The sequence below is a fragment of the Psittacula echo genome (genome assembly GCF_963264785.1).
Source record: "Psittacula echo genome assembly, chromosome: 10".
In the NCBI taxonomy this organism is placed as follows: Eukaryota; Metazoa; Chordata; class Aves; order Psittaciformes; family Psittacidae; genus Psittacula; species Psittacula echo.
The window spans coordinates 9,646,790-9,663,626 of record NC_137741.1 but is presented as its reverse complement, the minus strand read 5'-3'; the positions used below and the strand labels follow the sequence as shown (position 1 = coordinate 9,663,626).

Below are 16,837 nucleotides of genomic sequence, written 5' to 3'. Positions count from 1 at the left end.
CACTACCGTTCAAATGAATTCAGACGACTCCACGCTTTGTCAGTCGTGCCATGGCACAACCCTCTCTGAAGACCAGCCCTGACTAAGTCCCTAACCACCGGTGTGTACACTATACACCTTCATGGCAATTGCTGTGGAAATGAAGAGCCATATCTGAAGAGATGTCCGTTCAATGACAAGAAATCACTATGCTCCAAACCACTAAACAGCCAAGTACGGTGAAGATGATAATGGGCAAAGGTGTAAAACCAGTGGTCTGCTTTTCTTCTCTTTGCATTCCATTTCATTCCCTCCATTTCACTTTCCTCTTCCTCTCTGTTTTTTGCAAGTCGTCGTCCTACTAAAGTGTGTGTCTTAGAACAAAGTCATAATGCAGGTGAAATAAGTCTTTGGTTTCTTTGGACTTATAAATAACATTTATTTCAAATAGTTCTAAGTATAAACCTGCTATCTTGAGGTCCTGGTCTGTCTTTATTTATTTATTTATTAATTTTTAAAGCTTTTCCACCGAGGTTTAGTTCGTGGTTATTCCTTCATGCTTTGGTACAAGTGCTTGATGAAGAAGATGAGTTGCCTGAATTGGAGCTGCCCTCGTCTTGCCACTTATCCAGACTCCTCCTCCGTGCATTCATGAAAAAGTTGCTGACGGTGCTCAGCTCCAACCCAAGCTGCTGGGAAATGGTGATTTGTAATTCTTTGGACGGACGCTTATTTTCCTTGAATATTGCATGTAGAGTTCGACGCTGGACATCCGTGAAGACCAACCGAGGCTTTTTGGGTGTATTCCCTCTATCCTTCCCGTGCTCTTGTTCTTTCCTCTTGCATGCTGCAAGAAAGGGGAGGACGGTTAGAAAGGGCTGGCAGAGGAGTGCACCGGCACACAGAACAGGATAAATGGAATAAAGGACTGCTCATGTCAGCTTCCAAATTTGGAGACAATTTGTGACATTTTTCACCTTACTATGAACTACAAAAAGAGATAAGGAATAGAAGTTAGAAAATACCTTTGTTGTTGTCTGATAAAACTCAGCAAATGCTATTACATTTTAGTAACAGTCATTACTGCAGGGACTTTAACTATGTAATAACTCTATGAGGTGGAGTGGAAATTCACTGAGTTCTAAAGTCATCCTTGCCAACCTCTTCAACCTTCATTATTTGTTGTCAATCCATTTCTGTAGCTTTTTATTGGCTAAGAAATAAGGAACTGGGAGAAACCACGATGCTACTAGAGATGATTATGTATTCTGAACAAAATAAACCATGTTTCAACATGAAGAAAAATGGTACAGTAAGTGTTCTGTACAGAATTTCACCTTATTTCATCTATCATCCTTTCTTTCCCATTCAGAACACTATTTTGCTCTACATTACTAAAGGGCACTCACAATTTGAATCTGCCTTGCAGATCACCTGCCAGGTAGGATCCAACAGGATGACAGAGTGACTCCCAGATTCCCCCCACCAGCCTTTGACTGCCTGCCAGTTCATCTTGTTAGCATTTTGCTAGGATAAAGGTTTCCTTGGGAGGGCAGATTGCTCTGTCTCACTTTCAAAAGAGTCTGAAGTTTATTTCCCCCTTTTTTCTCTAACAATGACCTTTAATGCGGATTTAGAGATGTATTTCTGAAGGTAATATGAATATTTTGTCTCTGTGCCTGCCTAGTCCTGAATTTTGTGGAGATCAGTGCTGATTATATGAAGAAGAATTTTGTGCACCTATTCCACAGTTATTGGAATGAAAACAGCAAATTACTTTACAAAAGTCCTTCCTACATCTTTTATTGCAACCAAGAGCCAGCCTTGGCATGAGGGTTTAATTGCTTGAGGGAAGTATAAAAATAGTCATCCACCTTTTGTACTTAGAGAAATAGCAACTGCACAGATCAGACAGCAAGATTCAGGAGATGCTAAGGCGCCTTCTGCAGGCCCAGCGGGCAGCGACCAAGACACCGACGTCGCAGCCCCCTCTGAGGAGAAGCTTTTGAAGAGCTCCCTAACAATATGTATTCCAGCCACACATTCTTTCATAAGCAATGACACATCAATCAAATGGACTGGGATACCAAACTCATGCCTTCTACAGTTATTTTTATATGAAACCCTTTGAAGAGTGCTTTGAAGTTACATCCTGACCTCTAAAACTGTGGGGCTTCTGGGCTGAAACCCAGTTTTCCTCATGGAAGTGAGCCCCCACTGAAGTCAAGCTGCTGAATTCACTGTGGGGATCAGTGCCTGCTGAAATAATTCTGCATCCCCAAATGAAAGTTAACATTGATAACTCAAGGATTAAAAATACTTTTGTGAGAATAGTCTGTTATTTACTGACATATATTAGGAATGAGGAGCAAAGAACATATCAACAGCATCTCAATCTTTTTTACACGTCTATCCATTTGGAAATCACAAGTTCCCATGAAAGCACATGCCGAAGCTCAGCTCTGTAACAGCCTCAGCCTCCAGCTCTGACTTTGCCCTGCTGATGGGCTCATGCAGGAAAGGAGACAAACCATGCTCAGGTAATGTTTGCTGTGCCTAATGATTTCTGCTTATGCTGCTTTGCACCTTCCTGTTTCAAAGACTACACAAACTCCAGCTTTCACCCAGACACTCTGTCCACAGTTTGTCACAAAATCTTAACTACACAAATAGCATGATCTGAGTCGGCTCTGCACGATGCCTCAGCAGGAATAGTCACATCACAAATGACAGTCACAGCAGTAGATACAAAGCTAGTTCAATTAGCAGTGTAAACCTCTGGCGTTTCCATCACGAACTAGTACCTGTGTTCTCCAAAATCACAGAGGAAAACAAGAAAACGACAGTCCATTGTGAAATTAACTTGCTGAACACATTGTCTTCCTGAACTTGTGCTCACCTCCTGAAACGTAATATTCCTGAATAATTATTTCCTTACTCCCAAGAGTTACAACTTCTCTTGCTGTATTAGAGACCTTGTAATTACTGCTTGTAACATCACAGAAGTAAGAAAAAAGTGCTCATTACTGGAGAGAAAAAAATAAATCCTCTCCAGTCTATGATACAAACAGGCCAACTGTAGTGTTTTGCAAATAAAATTTCATTTCAGTCAAACCCATCAGAAAGCAAGCATTGAGGTTCCCATGGTGCTCTCTGAAGAAGCTGGGAGCCATCCCTTGCTCCTGCAAACCAGTGTGGACTTGATTTTTTAACAAACTATCATGCAGGATTGCTGGTTTCCTAAGGCTTGGTCCACACCTAGTCAGAGCAAGGGAAGATACTCTCTAGTTTTGCCTATGAAATAGGACAGTTCTTATCCTCACAACCAAGCTGGAGTTCTTCTTTCTTCTACTTTGAATTAGGGGCTAATAATGTACTGGTTCAGAGGGAGAGATTGACTTGGTTGCAATTGGGAACTTATCTAATACACAAAGACCCATACGCAAAGTTCAGTTCTCACTGGACACAGCACAGCCCCAGGAGGTGGAATTGGGGCAAGCATTGCCCACAACAGCCCGGCCAAGCCAGCCTGGGCTAAGCAGCACACCACAGAGCCTTTCTCCACCGTGGGATGACGGGCACTGCTTCCAAACCTGTATCATTTCCAGCCAAAGCTAAAGTTGTTGTCTTCTGAGCTCTACCCCTGTTAGCATTCACCAGAGGCAGATTGAGGGCAAAGACTTTCCAATATGTTTAATTGTTCAAAGAGCACTTGCAGGCAGTGCTGCAAGGCCTCAGGTTGTGAGCAGCAAGGGTGGATACCACCTCTCATCTTCTGCCTTGTCCAGGCTCAGAAATATTAATAGCACTTAAAAATAAATAATGGTGATAATGAAAAACCGTAATAGGGTTTCCTTACGATCGTTTTCCCTGCACTGGAGCCAATCAATTTTAATAATAAATTGTAGCTTCCAGCTTGCCAGAGAACAAATGTACACCATGGGATAAAATCTGCTCCAACATGAGAGTCTACCCAGAGCAGGCACAGAGACCAGCCAGCTCACATGGCAAGGGCTGACAAATAGGGGCCATCCAGCCCAGTGACGGCAGCCTAAGCGAGCTCAGACAAAGCAGCTATGCCTGCCTGGACCAGGTCCTCCTCCAGCACCAGCAATGGTGTTCACTGCAGTCAGAGGCTGTGGAAACACTGACCGAAATGCTTTTCTTGTGTAAAAACACCAGAGCCTGTCTTCAAAACTGTTTATCACACACCTTCATCTGGATTTTAGTAGAAGATAATTAAAGTAATTTGCATTGATGTGCCCGTACCCGTGAGCACTGTGAGCAGACCCTGTCCCACAGCACAGAAGCTGAATTCAGGTGGTTTGTGGGGTGCTGTGTTCCCTGGAGGCATGCACCTCTCTCCGCTCTCATGCTGCCCTGGCTCCCTGTGGCAGACAGCCGTGCTCTTTGTCTCTGGGCTGCCCCAGCTGAGTGATGCTCCTTGTGATGCCTTTTGAAAAAGCCTTAACAAAGTCTAGTTAAGAAAAAAGCAAAGCAGAGGATAAAGAAAGAGTCACTGTGGCTCTGGCAACACATGTGCAGATATGACAATGTAATATTATCAGTGCCAGAAGGAGCCTTATAAATCCACTGCTGAACTCTGGCCTCTTCCAGTCACTTCCATCTTCCTCTGCCCTGAGCAACAGATATTTTTGACACTTGCAATTCTCCTGATGCAGTCCATCAATCTATTTTTGTCTCCCTTTGTTCCTTCCAAGTAGCCTGAGGGATTTGGCTGAGTTAACTTGCCAGCCTTGTAAGGTCTGCACATCTCACTGAGGCCCGGTTGCCTCAGTGGTACAGAACCGGGTGCGTGGTACAGAACCGGGTCTCACTGCTGCAGCTCCACCATCTATCGCTGCTCTCCTGCAGCACCCAGCTGGTCTGGCTCTGTGCAGCGTGGCGGGATCAGTCCTGCTCTGCTGGAGGTGCGGCAGGATCGTGTACCCTCTGAAAACACACTAATTGCATCATTAGGCTGAGATAGCAAAGACGATGTTTTGCCCACCTGTGATGTGAACGACACTGTTCTGTCAGTCTAAAAGTCAAGACTACAGTAAGCTCAGGTGTTAACCCTCACGCTTGATCTAGTCTTTCATCCCTAGAGAGTGGATTTCTCCTTTAAATCTAAGGAAAAAAACCCTGATTACCATAAATCAATTTTCAGGAGCACTTGGTGCATACACGTGTGCCTATCTGTATCTGCGAAACACAAATTTTCCTTTCTAAGAACCAGAGGCACAGAATGAAACCACTAATAATCTCAATAAACCCTCTGGTTTGTTTTGGGCACATAATAAACCATAGAATCATAGAATTACAGAATGGTTTGGGTTGGAAGGGACCTTAATGCTCATCTAGTTCCAGCCCCATGCCACAGGCAGGGACACCTGCCACTAGACCAGTTTGCTCCAAGTCCCGTCCAACCTGGCCTTGAACACTGCCAGGGATGGAGAATAAAATATCACCACAAGTTCTGCTGGCTCTTTGTGTTAAAACTGGCACTGGTGTAGGGAGAAGGACAATAGAAAACCCTACTCAGGCAAACCCCAGCCCAAGCCCTGTGGCTAGCTGTGGAGGCAGAGGACCACTCTCACTGCCAGAGGCACTGCTCTGCTGGCGGCCAACCACATCACCATCGCTGAGCGTGTGCTCTCAGACACAGGGCAGAAAGGCAGCAGATGCTGAGGAAGAAGGTGGATTTAGGGGGGTTCAGACCTGACACTGGGAAAGCCATGCCATTCCATGCACATCAACAGGTCACACTGCTCATGAGCTGCCATCACCAGTTCCCATTACTCCAGGACAGACAGGCACATGCAATGGCCACAATTGGTTTTTTAACTGTACAAAGTGGTTGGAAAGGGAGGAGAGACACAGGGCAGAAGGAAGGGAGCACTCCCACCCCAGTGCAACACAACAGCACAGCATTACAGCTCCTCTTGGAGTGGTCCCACCAGTGCCTTGGCATGAGCTTTCTCACCCCGTGGAGGTGGGAGCCAAGGCACACAGTGTGTCTCTGCTTACAGGGAGCCCTTTTTCCTCTTTATTTGTAACCAGAGCAGGTCCAGACCAGCAATGGGAGACACACACACAGAGTAATGTCTCCACTTATGCTGAATTCAGAGCCTGGTTGGCATGGAGAGGAGACCACATCCACCAGTGATGGGATACAGGGCCTTTCACCCTGAAGTGACAGGTCACATTTCCAGCTCTGGCCCAGGTCATTGCTGACCTCAAGCCATTATTGCTTGATGGCCATTGAGTGCCCTGTATGTAAGAGGCAGTGGTCTTGGTTCAGCTCCCTGTGAGCAGGTTCACACCACACTAATTTCCATCACATTTGACATACCATTTGACACCAATTAGTGCTGTGGCTGGAAGATTGAGCTGGACACTATGGACAGAAGGAGTCTGTAGGAACTCATTGGTAGCTTTTGGGGGAGTAAAGACGATTGGGGATCTCTCATGACTGTGGGCTGGCTCTGCCTTGCCTGAGGAGGCACTTTCTGGTTGCTTCACACCAGAAGGTAAAATCAGCACTGAGCTCTGAGATCTTCGCCAGTACCCTCACTGGACTGGTTTAGTTCTGGGGACTGCCTCACCCTTACTGTTCATGAGCATTATATTTGGTTCAGACAGGTAGGAGAAAAAAAGAACTCTTTTATGCATTCTCAGACTTCAGTGAGAGATTCCCCAAAAGCAATGGGGAGTTTACAAGCTTCATTACTGTGGGTTCAGACCAGTCACCCCTCCCATTAGTGGGAAAACCCCACGAAATGATGCAGCCCAGCTCAAAGAAGCACACCAAAAGCCCTGCATTCCTGCAGGGGTCATAGGAGAGACAAGGAGATGTATTTCAGACTGCCTTGAGAGAGTTCTCAGAAGTCTTGTGATTATCATGTTTCCCCCTCCTCTTGCGAAGTCTTTTAGCTATCCCAACCTCACGTGTACAGGACGTCTTAGAGACATAAAAAAAACTTTTAGAATTCTCATCTTATATGTATTTTCTAATCTCTGTTGTGTCAGGTCTACAAAGACCAGGACCTGCCCCAGTTACAGCTTGAGCTGTGCTCACTAAGACCCTGGGAATCTTCCTAAAGCATCTGCTTCTAGTTTTGAAACATCACATAATGCCCAATAACACTTTTGGAGAGTGAAAACACTTCATTGGTACAAGCTAGAGAATATCCGCCTTCTGAAGGAGGTTCTACCTTTGAGTAGAAAAGGCAGCAGGATTTCCATCGGAGGTTGAAACCACTGAAGGACTTCGGCCATCAGAGATAGTCCTAATCATGCTGCCTACAACAGCTCATTGGGAGCAAGTCACCAAAAGTTTACAGTAAATTCATGATGATGATAATATATAATAAAGCATGATAAGCTCCATCCTTATCGTGCAAATAACACCTCTGGAGCGTGCAGAGAGACGGACGATGACAGGCCTTTCCTAATTATCAAAACCTCCACATTTGGGGCAATATGAGAACAAGATAAGTGCCTATAAGACACATGCTACCTGAGAGCAGAATTCACCACATCAACTAAAAAGCAAGCAAATCTGTTTGGCCTGGATGAATAACCACAGCTGCTGTGTGTCATTCACTCTGGTACCTCACCACTTGGTGGCCCCCTTGTCACTGCCCTGGGGCCTTTGCAGGCACCTTGGGGATGGGATCCCTCCAGAGAGATGCTGCATGAGACAGAGACTTGGCATGTCAGGACAGCTTTGGCCACGTGCTCCTGCTGTAGCAGGCAGTGGGCAGCAATGGTGCTGCAAAGAGCATCCCCAAAAGCTCCAGCCCACCATAGAACAAAGCCATTCATGTGTCAGCGATGAAAACCTATGTGGGAGATGGAGTTCATTGGTTGCTCCCCAAAACTTTCTCCTTTCAGCTGAAGAGAGCACTACTGTGAAATGTTTGAACCCACACTAAAGTATTTCTTGGCATTACTACTCCTGACACCCTTCAGCATTTTGCACTTGTCACTCTAATGATTTGTATTTACATTTATTTAGAGTGCTGGTGCATACATCTACTCAGAGGTCATTTGACCTCTATCTTATTTCTCTGCCTTTGAGTCCAGGCAATACTCCTCTTTTGTTGTTTCATAATGTGAAAAGAGATAAAAAATACATTCCTATATGCTCACAGAGCGACATCAACCTGCCAACATATAGATCCCAGCTGAGACTGGATTGTAAACATCTCACTCCGTGCACTGTATTAAAACGAGTGACCTTAATTTGCTGGCCCTGGAATAATAAAGTCAATCTGACTAAGGACCGCTGACTCAACACTTTGGGATTCTGGGGTTTACACAAACTTACGGTGTTGATGGATCTGTAACCACTGGAGTGAGCTGACATCACCGTTACAGAATATGTTGTTAAGTGGATCAATCAGGGGAAAGCACCCGATTTTCCTGCGATATCATTTAAAGCAAACGTTAAATTTCTTTAGCTGGGCCTTTAGTTAACCATATTACTGTGACAAATATTTCTTTGTCCAGCATAAGTAATTAGAATTTAATCACTTAAACTGCATCTTAATTACCCCAAATGAATTGAAAGGACATTTAATAGCAAAGATTAAATTGCCTTAATGAACGATTTTTGCGGCTACATCAATATTTTAATCGTGTTAGCCCTTCCCGGCCGCCCCCCCCTCGACCCCGCCGCACGGCGCAAGCAGCCCCCGGCCCCTGGGTGGCGCCCGCTCCCCGCGCTGCCGCGGCAGCTGCACAGCGGGGGATCTGCACCGCACCCGCGCTGCTCCTCGCTGCCCAGCGGAGGAGCCCGCACCGCTCCGCACCGCATCGCCCAGCCGGGAGCTCCGGCCGCTCCGCCAGGAAACGCCGCCAACTTCTCCCCGCACTTCACCGCGCCCAGCCGGGCAGCGCCGCCCGCTCCGCACCCTTCTGCTCCTTTCCACGCCGCTCCTCACTCCACTCCTTGCCGCTTCACACCGCTCCGCGCCGCCCGGCCCCCCCCGCGCCGTGTGCGGGACGCATCCCGCTGCGGAGCCACGTCTGCCCGGCCCCTGCTCGCTGCCGCTTGTTTTTATTAGCGCAGCGGGAGCGGATACATTCGGGGGTGCGAGGCGCTTCGGAAAAAGGCTCGGCGCTGGACCGGGTTGTTCCGCCCCTTCCTGCTGCCCCAGCCGCCGAAAATGGGGTTTCTGAGCTGTGGAAGCGACGCAGTGCGTTGCCAAACCGTCGCTTGAATATTAAGGGCCGTCGAATTTACTTAAAACTCGGCCAGCTTCTCCCGCCCCTTCCCTAAGGACCTACCTGCCCCGTCCCTCTTCGCCTCCTCCAGTTTTTAAACCTTCAGTTAATTCCGACAATATATTCAAAAAACGAGATAAGTCTCAAACGGAAGAGAAATGCGGCCGCGGTGACACGAAGAAGGTCCTCGCTTTGGGAGCGTTACGGCAGCACCGCGGCAGCCGGTCTGTGCCGGGGGAGGTGGCTGTGAGGATCGCCCGCACTGGTAGAGGGAGAGAATCTCCTTACCTGCACCCCCAGGCTGCAGTAAACGCGTGCGGCACCGTTGCACCTCAGAGACACCCGGCCCTTGGGACGGGCTCACGGCAGCAGCTGCTGCACCGAAGTAGCCAAGAAAAAGCCCCCCCGCGCCATCCGACAGAACGCTTTTGGCTGTTCGGAGTAGCAGAGTTTCTGATGCCCCAGAAGGTACCTGCACACCCCAGTCCGCAGCAGCTTGTGGTGCTGCTTGTACGCCCGCGAAACGGCAACACCCACGTCTGAATTGCCATCAACATAAAATGTTACCGCTGAGACTTCCTATTGCCCTAAAACGGGAAAAATCAAAACTAATGTTGAGCTAATAAATTGTTCCTATAAATTACGCTTTCAGCAACATAAACCTGACTTCCTCTTAAGCAAAATGGCTCAAGCAAGCTGCATTTCCGAAGAAAGTCAGTAAGCATCGGTCGCTTCTCTGTCAGTGTATGGTTAATCCAGATAGATTTATGTTTGAAACGCGAATCAACATTTATCGATTTGATCATGGAAGAACCCGACGTGATGCCACGCTAGGTCTCTGCTCGGTCCTCAGGAAATCCCTCCTCGATGCCTGCAGTCTTCAGGTTAAAGCCACCAGCACTTCAGGAATAGCTGCTGTGCTTAAGAGTCACTTCAGGTGTCCCTCGAAACGAACTTCTCCCTTGTGCGGTGGTTATGGGGCTCCATTTGCTACACTGAGGACAGGAGCAGGCTGCCTGAGGCAAAGCACGAGCTTTAGTGCCGGAACACGCAAACACAGGCACCGATGTGTGCCCGGCCTGTGCGTTTCCAGGGAATCTTGCCTCACTCCAACCAGCACGTTCCTTCCCGGCGGTGCAGGGGACAGCTGGCATTCCTGGCAGTGCCCGAGGTCCCACCCGTGGCATCTGCGGCGGGCGCCACGCTGCTCTCCTTCTTCCCTATCCCTCTCCTTCTCCTCCTGAGCCACCCCGACCCCTCCAGCCCGGGGGCTCAGGAAGGGTCACGCACAGCTGCAGTGCTGCGGAAGCTCCCTTTCCCTTTGCTCACGCACCCCTACGAAGACACCCGCCCACAAACCAGCTCCTCTCGGGGCTCAGTGCCTGGTCTGGAGCCGCTCCGCTGCCGCGGGCAGCCCGGCCCCGGAGCCAGGGGGGTGATGACACACAGGGCTTCCCTCCCTCGCGGCCGCACAGCCGTCATTGCCGGCTCCGTTCCTCTCAACCGGCGCGGCGCCGGCCCGGCCAACCCCTGCTCCGGGGCGGGACTGCCCGGGAGCCGCTGTCCACGGTGCTGAACCCGAGCCGCGCTCGCCCCGAGGCAGCTGGGCGGTACCAGCGGGCCGAAGCAGCTCAGGGTCCGGCACAGGGCACCCCGCAGAGCGCACCCTGTCCGCAGCGCTTGCCGGAGCCGTTGCCTCCCGGCCCTGTGCGGGTGGGGTGCCCGGGCAGGTGGGGTCGGCTCCCGCCCGCCAACGGTCAGCAGATGGCGCAGAGCCCCCGGGAAGCGCGGGCCGACGTGAGAGGACCACGGGCAGCTGAGTGGTCCTGGCCGGTGAGGAAGGGCAGACGCGGCGGGCCAAGCCGGCACCGCGCCTGCAGCCCAGTCCCTGGGGCGGCCACAGCTGTGCTCTCGGTGGGGAGCAGCCTCGCTGTGAGGCTGCTTCAAACAAACGGGAGAGAGGATGTGAGCGGGGCACAGCCCCCGGCGCCGCCTCCCCACGCGGCGGGTAGTTAAAACAAACAAACAAGCGAACAAACAAGCACGGGCCGAGCTGTACTACGGGGCGGGGGCTCCGCGGGGCACGCCAGGTGCGGAGGAACGCGGCTGGCAGCAGCCGCCCGGCCCCTCTCCTCCTTCTCCTCCTCCCGCCGGGCAAACATTAACGAAGGGCAAACGCAGCTATGTGCGAGCGGCTGTAAATCAATCCCGCCGCAAGGACATGGCCGGCAAACAACCGCGGCCCCAGCGCCCGCCCGGTGCGAAGGGGCACGACCGCGCCGGGAGCGGGCTGCGTTCCCATCCTCCGATCCCACCGGGCCGGGGCACCGCGCCTAGGGCCCAGCACCGCGCCGGCAGCCGCGCAACGGCCGCTGTCACCACCCACGGTGCGCGGTGCCAGGCCCGCGCCCATCTCCATGACGTCTGGGCAGCCCGCAGGGCCGAGAATGACAGGGTCTGTGCCCCAGGCCCACGCCGCTCTCAGGCTGTCATCGGCCAAGCCTCCGGTCGATGCCCTCCGCCTCCCTGATGCAAATGCGTTTATGCAAAGTCCCCGCCGGCTAAATATTAATCAGGCCCTAATAAGGCAATCGGGGCCGGGGAGGCATCGACCTTCCCCGGCGCAGGCCAGGCGGCCGGCGTGGCGAGGGGGACAAGCGGTGCTCATTAGATTTCATATTTAATGTGGAAAACGCTCTGATTACGGTATTGATTTCTTTACAGTTAATTTGGCGAGAATTTCTCGCCGGCTTCCCAAGGCTTCAGCTTCGCCGAGATTCAGACTGGGAGGGGGAAAGGAAACGAGGAGGGAAGAAGAGCTGCGACTATGGAAAATATCAGCCTGGTCGCAGGCAAAGACCGAGCAGGTCCGGAGGGCCAGAACGGGCCCCACGCCCGTCTCCCGGACGAGCTTGGGACACTGGAGTGGGAAGTCGCCGAGGAGGGTGCGCCTCGGCAAGGTGGCCCCTCCTGCAGCAGATACAGAGGGGCCTCTGCTCCCTTGGACCCGCTTGCCTGCTCCCAAAACATTTATTTGCCACGTTCCTCCCACAGGGCCACGGCCCCGGGCAGATTGGGTTTTCCTGAACAAGAGGAGTCGGGTTCTGCCTTCTTTATCCCTTCCTATTTCCCTCCCTATTAAAAAATAACCTGGAATAAATTCCTCTTAAATCCCATCAGGCTGCAGAAGGGCTGTGCATTCTCTTTGAACTGTATTTTTGCTTTCGGTATCACTTCACTGCCCTTCCAAATGTCCATGACAGTGAAGGAAGGAGGGAAGACCATCTAACAGAGAAATGGCCGAAGAGATAAATATTCAGTGATCGAGGGGGCGAGACAGTGGGACAAAGGACAAGAGAACAGAGAGGGGAAGGAAGATGGGATGAATAAGATGGAGGCTGGAAGAGGTCAGCTTTGCAATTAGCAGTTCTGCTTACATTTCAAGAGACAGCCCAGGAAGTGTCAAGACCTCAATCCTGCTTCCATGTAACTACCAATTTTTCCACTATTTGTCGGAGCTTCTGTAATCTGGGAGGTACAGATCCCCCGGGGATGGCTGGAAGGGGCAAATACTCAAGATAAAGTGCCATGCAAGACCGTGAGGCCTGAAATAAGAAGGCTCCATCCCCCTCACCACCTCCCGGCTGCTCCCTGCAGGAAATCAGGAAGAGAAGAAATGAAGGCAGCGAGGGCTCCGCTCTGGCTATTTATCTACCTGATAATTCTCTGAACACCCGGGAGCGAGTTATAATTTGGACATGAAATTTAATTTGCGTTGGCTGGAGTAATTGATAGTATTTTGAATTGATGTTCATACATCAATATCAGCTGGGGCAGATTTTTACCACTTAGTAAGACCATCACACATTTAAAACGTGTACAACCCGGGATCGATACTTGCTGCATGTGCAGCGCGGTGCTGGCAGCGCCGAGAGGCGCGCATCCTCCGCGGGGTGGGGCCGGGCTCTCCGCGGCCGCCCCCATTGGCTGGGACACCGCGTTATGCAAATGACCACGTGCTATGGGGCTGCCGGCGAGCGGGTGGGGCTGCGCCTCGCGAGGCCAGTGCGGGATGGGGACAGGGGTCCTGGCCCGGCCGCTCCTGTGAGGTGGCAGCATTTGGGTTGTGTCGGGAAGGGAAGGCGGAATAATGAGGCTTTGTCTGTCTAACGGGATTACCGGGATCCGTTTGCGCGAGCACAGCACTGAGGTGGCGGGAGCAAGGGGCGGTCCAGGGGCAGAAGAGAACAATGGGTCCCCTCCAGACACGGCAGAGGGTCAGAACGCAGGGAACTGTCCCCTCCCTCCCGCCCAGGCCTCCCTCTGGCCCGGGCCGTGGAGCCTCTGCCAGCAGTGCCAGCGAGGGGAGGCCAGCAGACTCCGGAGAGAGGGGTTGCTTCCAGTATCGATCTATGCAAATGAGTTGATTCAGGTCGACCAAATTGTCGTAAAAATATGCTCCAAATCGAAGAAAGCTTGCCTTAGAGATCGTTACGGGGATACTGCAAACACAAATTCCATCGTTCTCCCACGAGTAGCATCAACAAAACGAGGGTTTTCTCCTGGCAGGATGGCTGTCGAGGAAGGGAAGGCGGAAAGGGCATTTTCTGAGAGCTTAGAGCTTTGAAACTGACTCGGCAGGAGTGGAAGCCAAAGGGAACAACGTCCTCCCACCGGTGTGCACCGCAGGGCCAGCACGGCGGGAGGGAGACGCTGCCCCGGGCCCTTCCCCGTACTGCTTCAGGCTTTAGAAAGGAGAAGAGAGCTGAAAGCAGGCAAGGAGTGCGATGTGGCCCAGCGGGGTCCCCGCAGACTCCCAGTTCCCACCGTCACAGCAGTCGAAAGCACAGCAGCCTTTGTGCTTTAGCGAGGAGAAAGATTCAACCCTTCCCTTATTTTTGTCTGTGAAACGGATCAGTGACCCCGGCTCCAACTCGGATCGACTGCCTCGCGTTCTCCAGGGACAAATTAATGGAGACCTATCACTTAATTAACAAACCCTCACTCATGGCATATTAAACCCGGGCTCCGCTCTGGGAGCGCAGGCGGGCAGGGGACGGCGAGCGGGCACCGAGTAGGACGGGACGACGGCTCCGGGCGGGCAACACGGAGCCGCGGTCGGGAGCGCACCGAGGCCGCGAACGCTGGGAGGGGAATGTCTCCGGAGCAGCTCGGAGACACGACACGGACTGCGAGTCTCAGCAGGGGCATCCACGCGCAATTCAAACTCCATGGCCTAATGATAATCACAACCAATTAAAACAAATTAAGTAAACGAACTGATCCCAGCCATCAGCCTCTTTCAGCCCGCATTCACCCGCCGGGCACGTATCGCTTGCGGGAGAACCCCGTCCCAGCACACCGAACCCAGCCCAAGCGGGGCTGGAGGCGGCCAGAACCCCTCCGAGTGCTGTACCGGAGCCCGGGGCCGCCGCCACCGGCACAAAGCGGACGCACCGACACCTCTCGGCAGCGCGTTACCGGGGCTCCCCCGCCCCCCGTCAGCGGGCCGTACCGGGCAGTGCCGGGCACGATCGCTCAAAGAACCGCCGAGCAGAGCATTTCCGCCTCGCCCTGCCCGCTGCGGGCAGCGCTGCCGGCGGGCCGTGCGCGTGTCGCCGCTCCCCGTTACCGAACACGCTGGGCGCCGTCCCGCTGGCTGCGGGGAGGCTGGCGGGTGCGCTCCGCCCGGGCTAACAGGGAGAGCCGGGACGCCGCAGTGCGCAGCCCGGGCCCCGGCTGGGCTTTGTCTGGCAGCCGGGAGCGCGGCGCGGGGAAGCCGGACTGTGCCGGTGCGCGGAGCGAAACGGAGCGGCGGAGCGGGGCCGGGGCAGCTCGGCGGGGGCAGGCAGAAAGCGGGGCGGCCTGCCCAGGCCCGGTGCCCCAGCCCCGTCGCCACCGTGCCCCCCCCGCCCCGCAGAGGGCTCACCTGCCAGCCGCAGAGCAGACATTCGCTGAAACTCCGGCTCCTGGAGCCACTTCCACATCCTGCGGAAGGTCTCCCGGCCGGATTTGAGCTTGCTCCAGGGCTTGGGGTTCCTCAGCAGGTCTGAGAGGGTCCCTTGAGAGCGGCACAGCACCCTCTGGGCGAAGATAGCCTGGGGGATGCTGTACCGCTTGAGCTCGGTGGTGATCCTCTGAGCTACTTCTTTGGTATTGATTTCTTCCATTTGCCCTGAATTACTTCCACTGTTGACCTGCGAACCAGTTACAGAAGGGTTTTGCTCCCTGGTAGAGCCCAGGATCTGCCCGTGGCTCTGGGCATTCAAGTGGGCATGGGGGTGGTGTGGGATCCCGTTGATAGGCACCATGCCAGCGGAGGTGGGGGTGAGGTGTTGGTCGCCATGCCTGGCCAACATGGCAGGGTGGTGGGCTTCAAATCCGTTTGGGGTGAGCATTTTCTCGGCGGGCATGGTGGCACTGGGGTGAGCGTAGTGGGGCAGCCCTTGCTGGGAGTTGTGGATGCTCCCCAGGCCCGATCCAGACAACGGAGAGAGGCTCTGCCCCATGCCGGTAACATCCTTATGGTAAGGGGTGTAGAGATTGTTCATAGATGCCAGACCCCTCTCGTCCCGCATGAGCGTGAAGCTGCCGCTCACGTTGCCCGGTATCCGCTGGTGGGGGTGGTGGTGATGGTGGTGGTGGTGGTGGTGGTGAGGGAACTTGTCCGAGACCGTCGAGATGGGAGGTAGAGGCTGCAGCGGGGTGAGCGTGGTGTAGGTGCTGCTCATGCTCATGCCGGGGGGGGTCTCGCAGGCCATGGTCATGGTGGGGTGCAGGGGGCCCGTCAGCGCGTGGTCGGGCGGCCGGTGGTGGTGGTGGTAGTCGCCGCCGTCGAGGATGGACGCCATGCCCATGGAGCGCGGGTGTGCGGGCAGGTGGCTGCCGCGGTGGGCCACGGCGCTCCGGTGGTGGGGGCTGCCGCTCATCAGGTCGGCGGCGGCGGGCACCGGCTCATGGCTCACCCCGTGCAGGTCGCCGATGTTCTCCATCGCCAGCTGCGCGTTCATCGTCGGCCGAGCGGGCGGCCGGACAGCACATCTATCTGGTGGGCAGCGGGGCGTCCCGGGGCTCTTCGCGGCGGCCGCGGGCCGGTTCCTCCCGCGGGCCGGCGGCGGCGGGCGGGCGCTGCGGGCTGGCGGCGGTGCTGCTGCTGCTGCCGCGGAGCTGCGGGATCTTCCTTTTTTTTTCCTTTTTCCCTTTTTTTTCTCGGCTCTGTCTTTATTCGTTGCTTTCCCCGCTGCCGGGTGACGCCGCCGGGCCGGTGCTCTGGCCCCGCTCGGTCAGGCCGGGCCCCGCCGCCGCGGCGGGAGCCTGCCGCGCCGCTCGCCCTCCCGAGCCATGGCTCTCTCTGCGCTCCGCCGCCCGGGCAGCGGCTCGGCTGCTGCAGCGCCGCGGCCGCCTCAACGGCGCATGCGCACGGCGCCCCCGCCCCGCCCCGCCCGCCCGTGACATCACCGCCCCTATTAAGGAGGCGAGCCCCGCTTGGCGGTGTTCAGAACTGGTGGTGTCCTGCGCCGCCGCCCGGGGCCGTAGCGCCTCCCCTCCGCCTCACTCGCCGGCACAAAGGGCCGAACCCTCCCGCACTCCACCTCCCCCGGGCCGGCGGCTCCCGGGTATTGGG

The 16,837-nt window shown here is 53.8% G+C and overlaps 1 protein-coding gene across 1 annotated transcript; it reads right to left on the bottom strand.

Annotated features, from left to right (window-relative positions):
* Window positions 1-533: 533 nt before the first annotated feature.
* On the bottom strand, window positions 534-16,508 carry ONECUT1 (one cut homeobox 1; the record flags this gene model as incomplete). The annotated part of the gene is made up of 2 exons (XM_080625976.1): window positions 15,143-16,508; window positions 534-826 (listed from the first exon to the last, which is right to left on the bottom strand). The coding sequence occupies exons 1-2, from the start codon at window positions 16,221-16,223 to the stop codon at window positions 534-536; spliced, it is 1,374 nt and encodes a 457-aa protein (XP_080482102.1). The 5' UTR covers window positions 16,224-16,508.
* Between the last annotated feature and the right edge of the window lie 329 nt (window positions 16,509-16,837).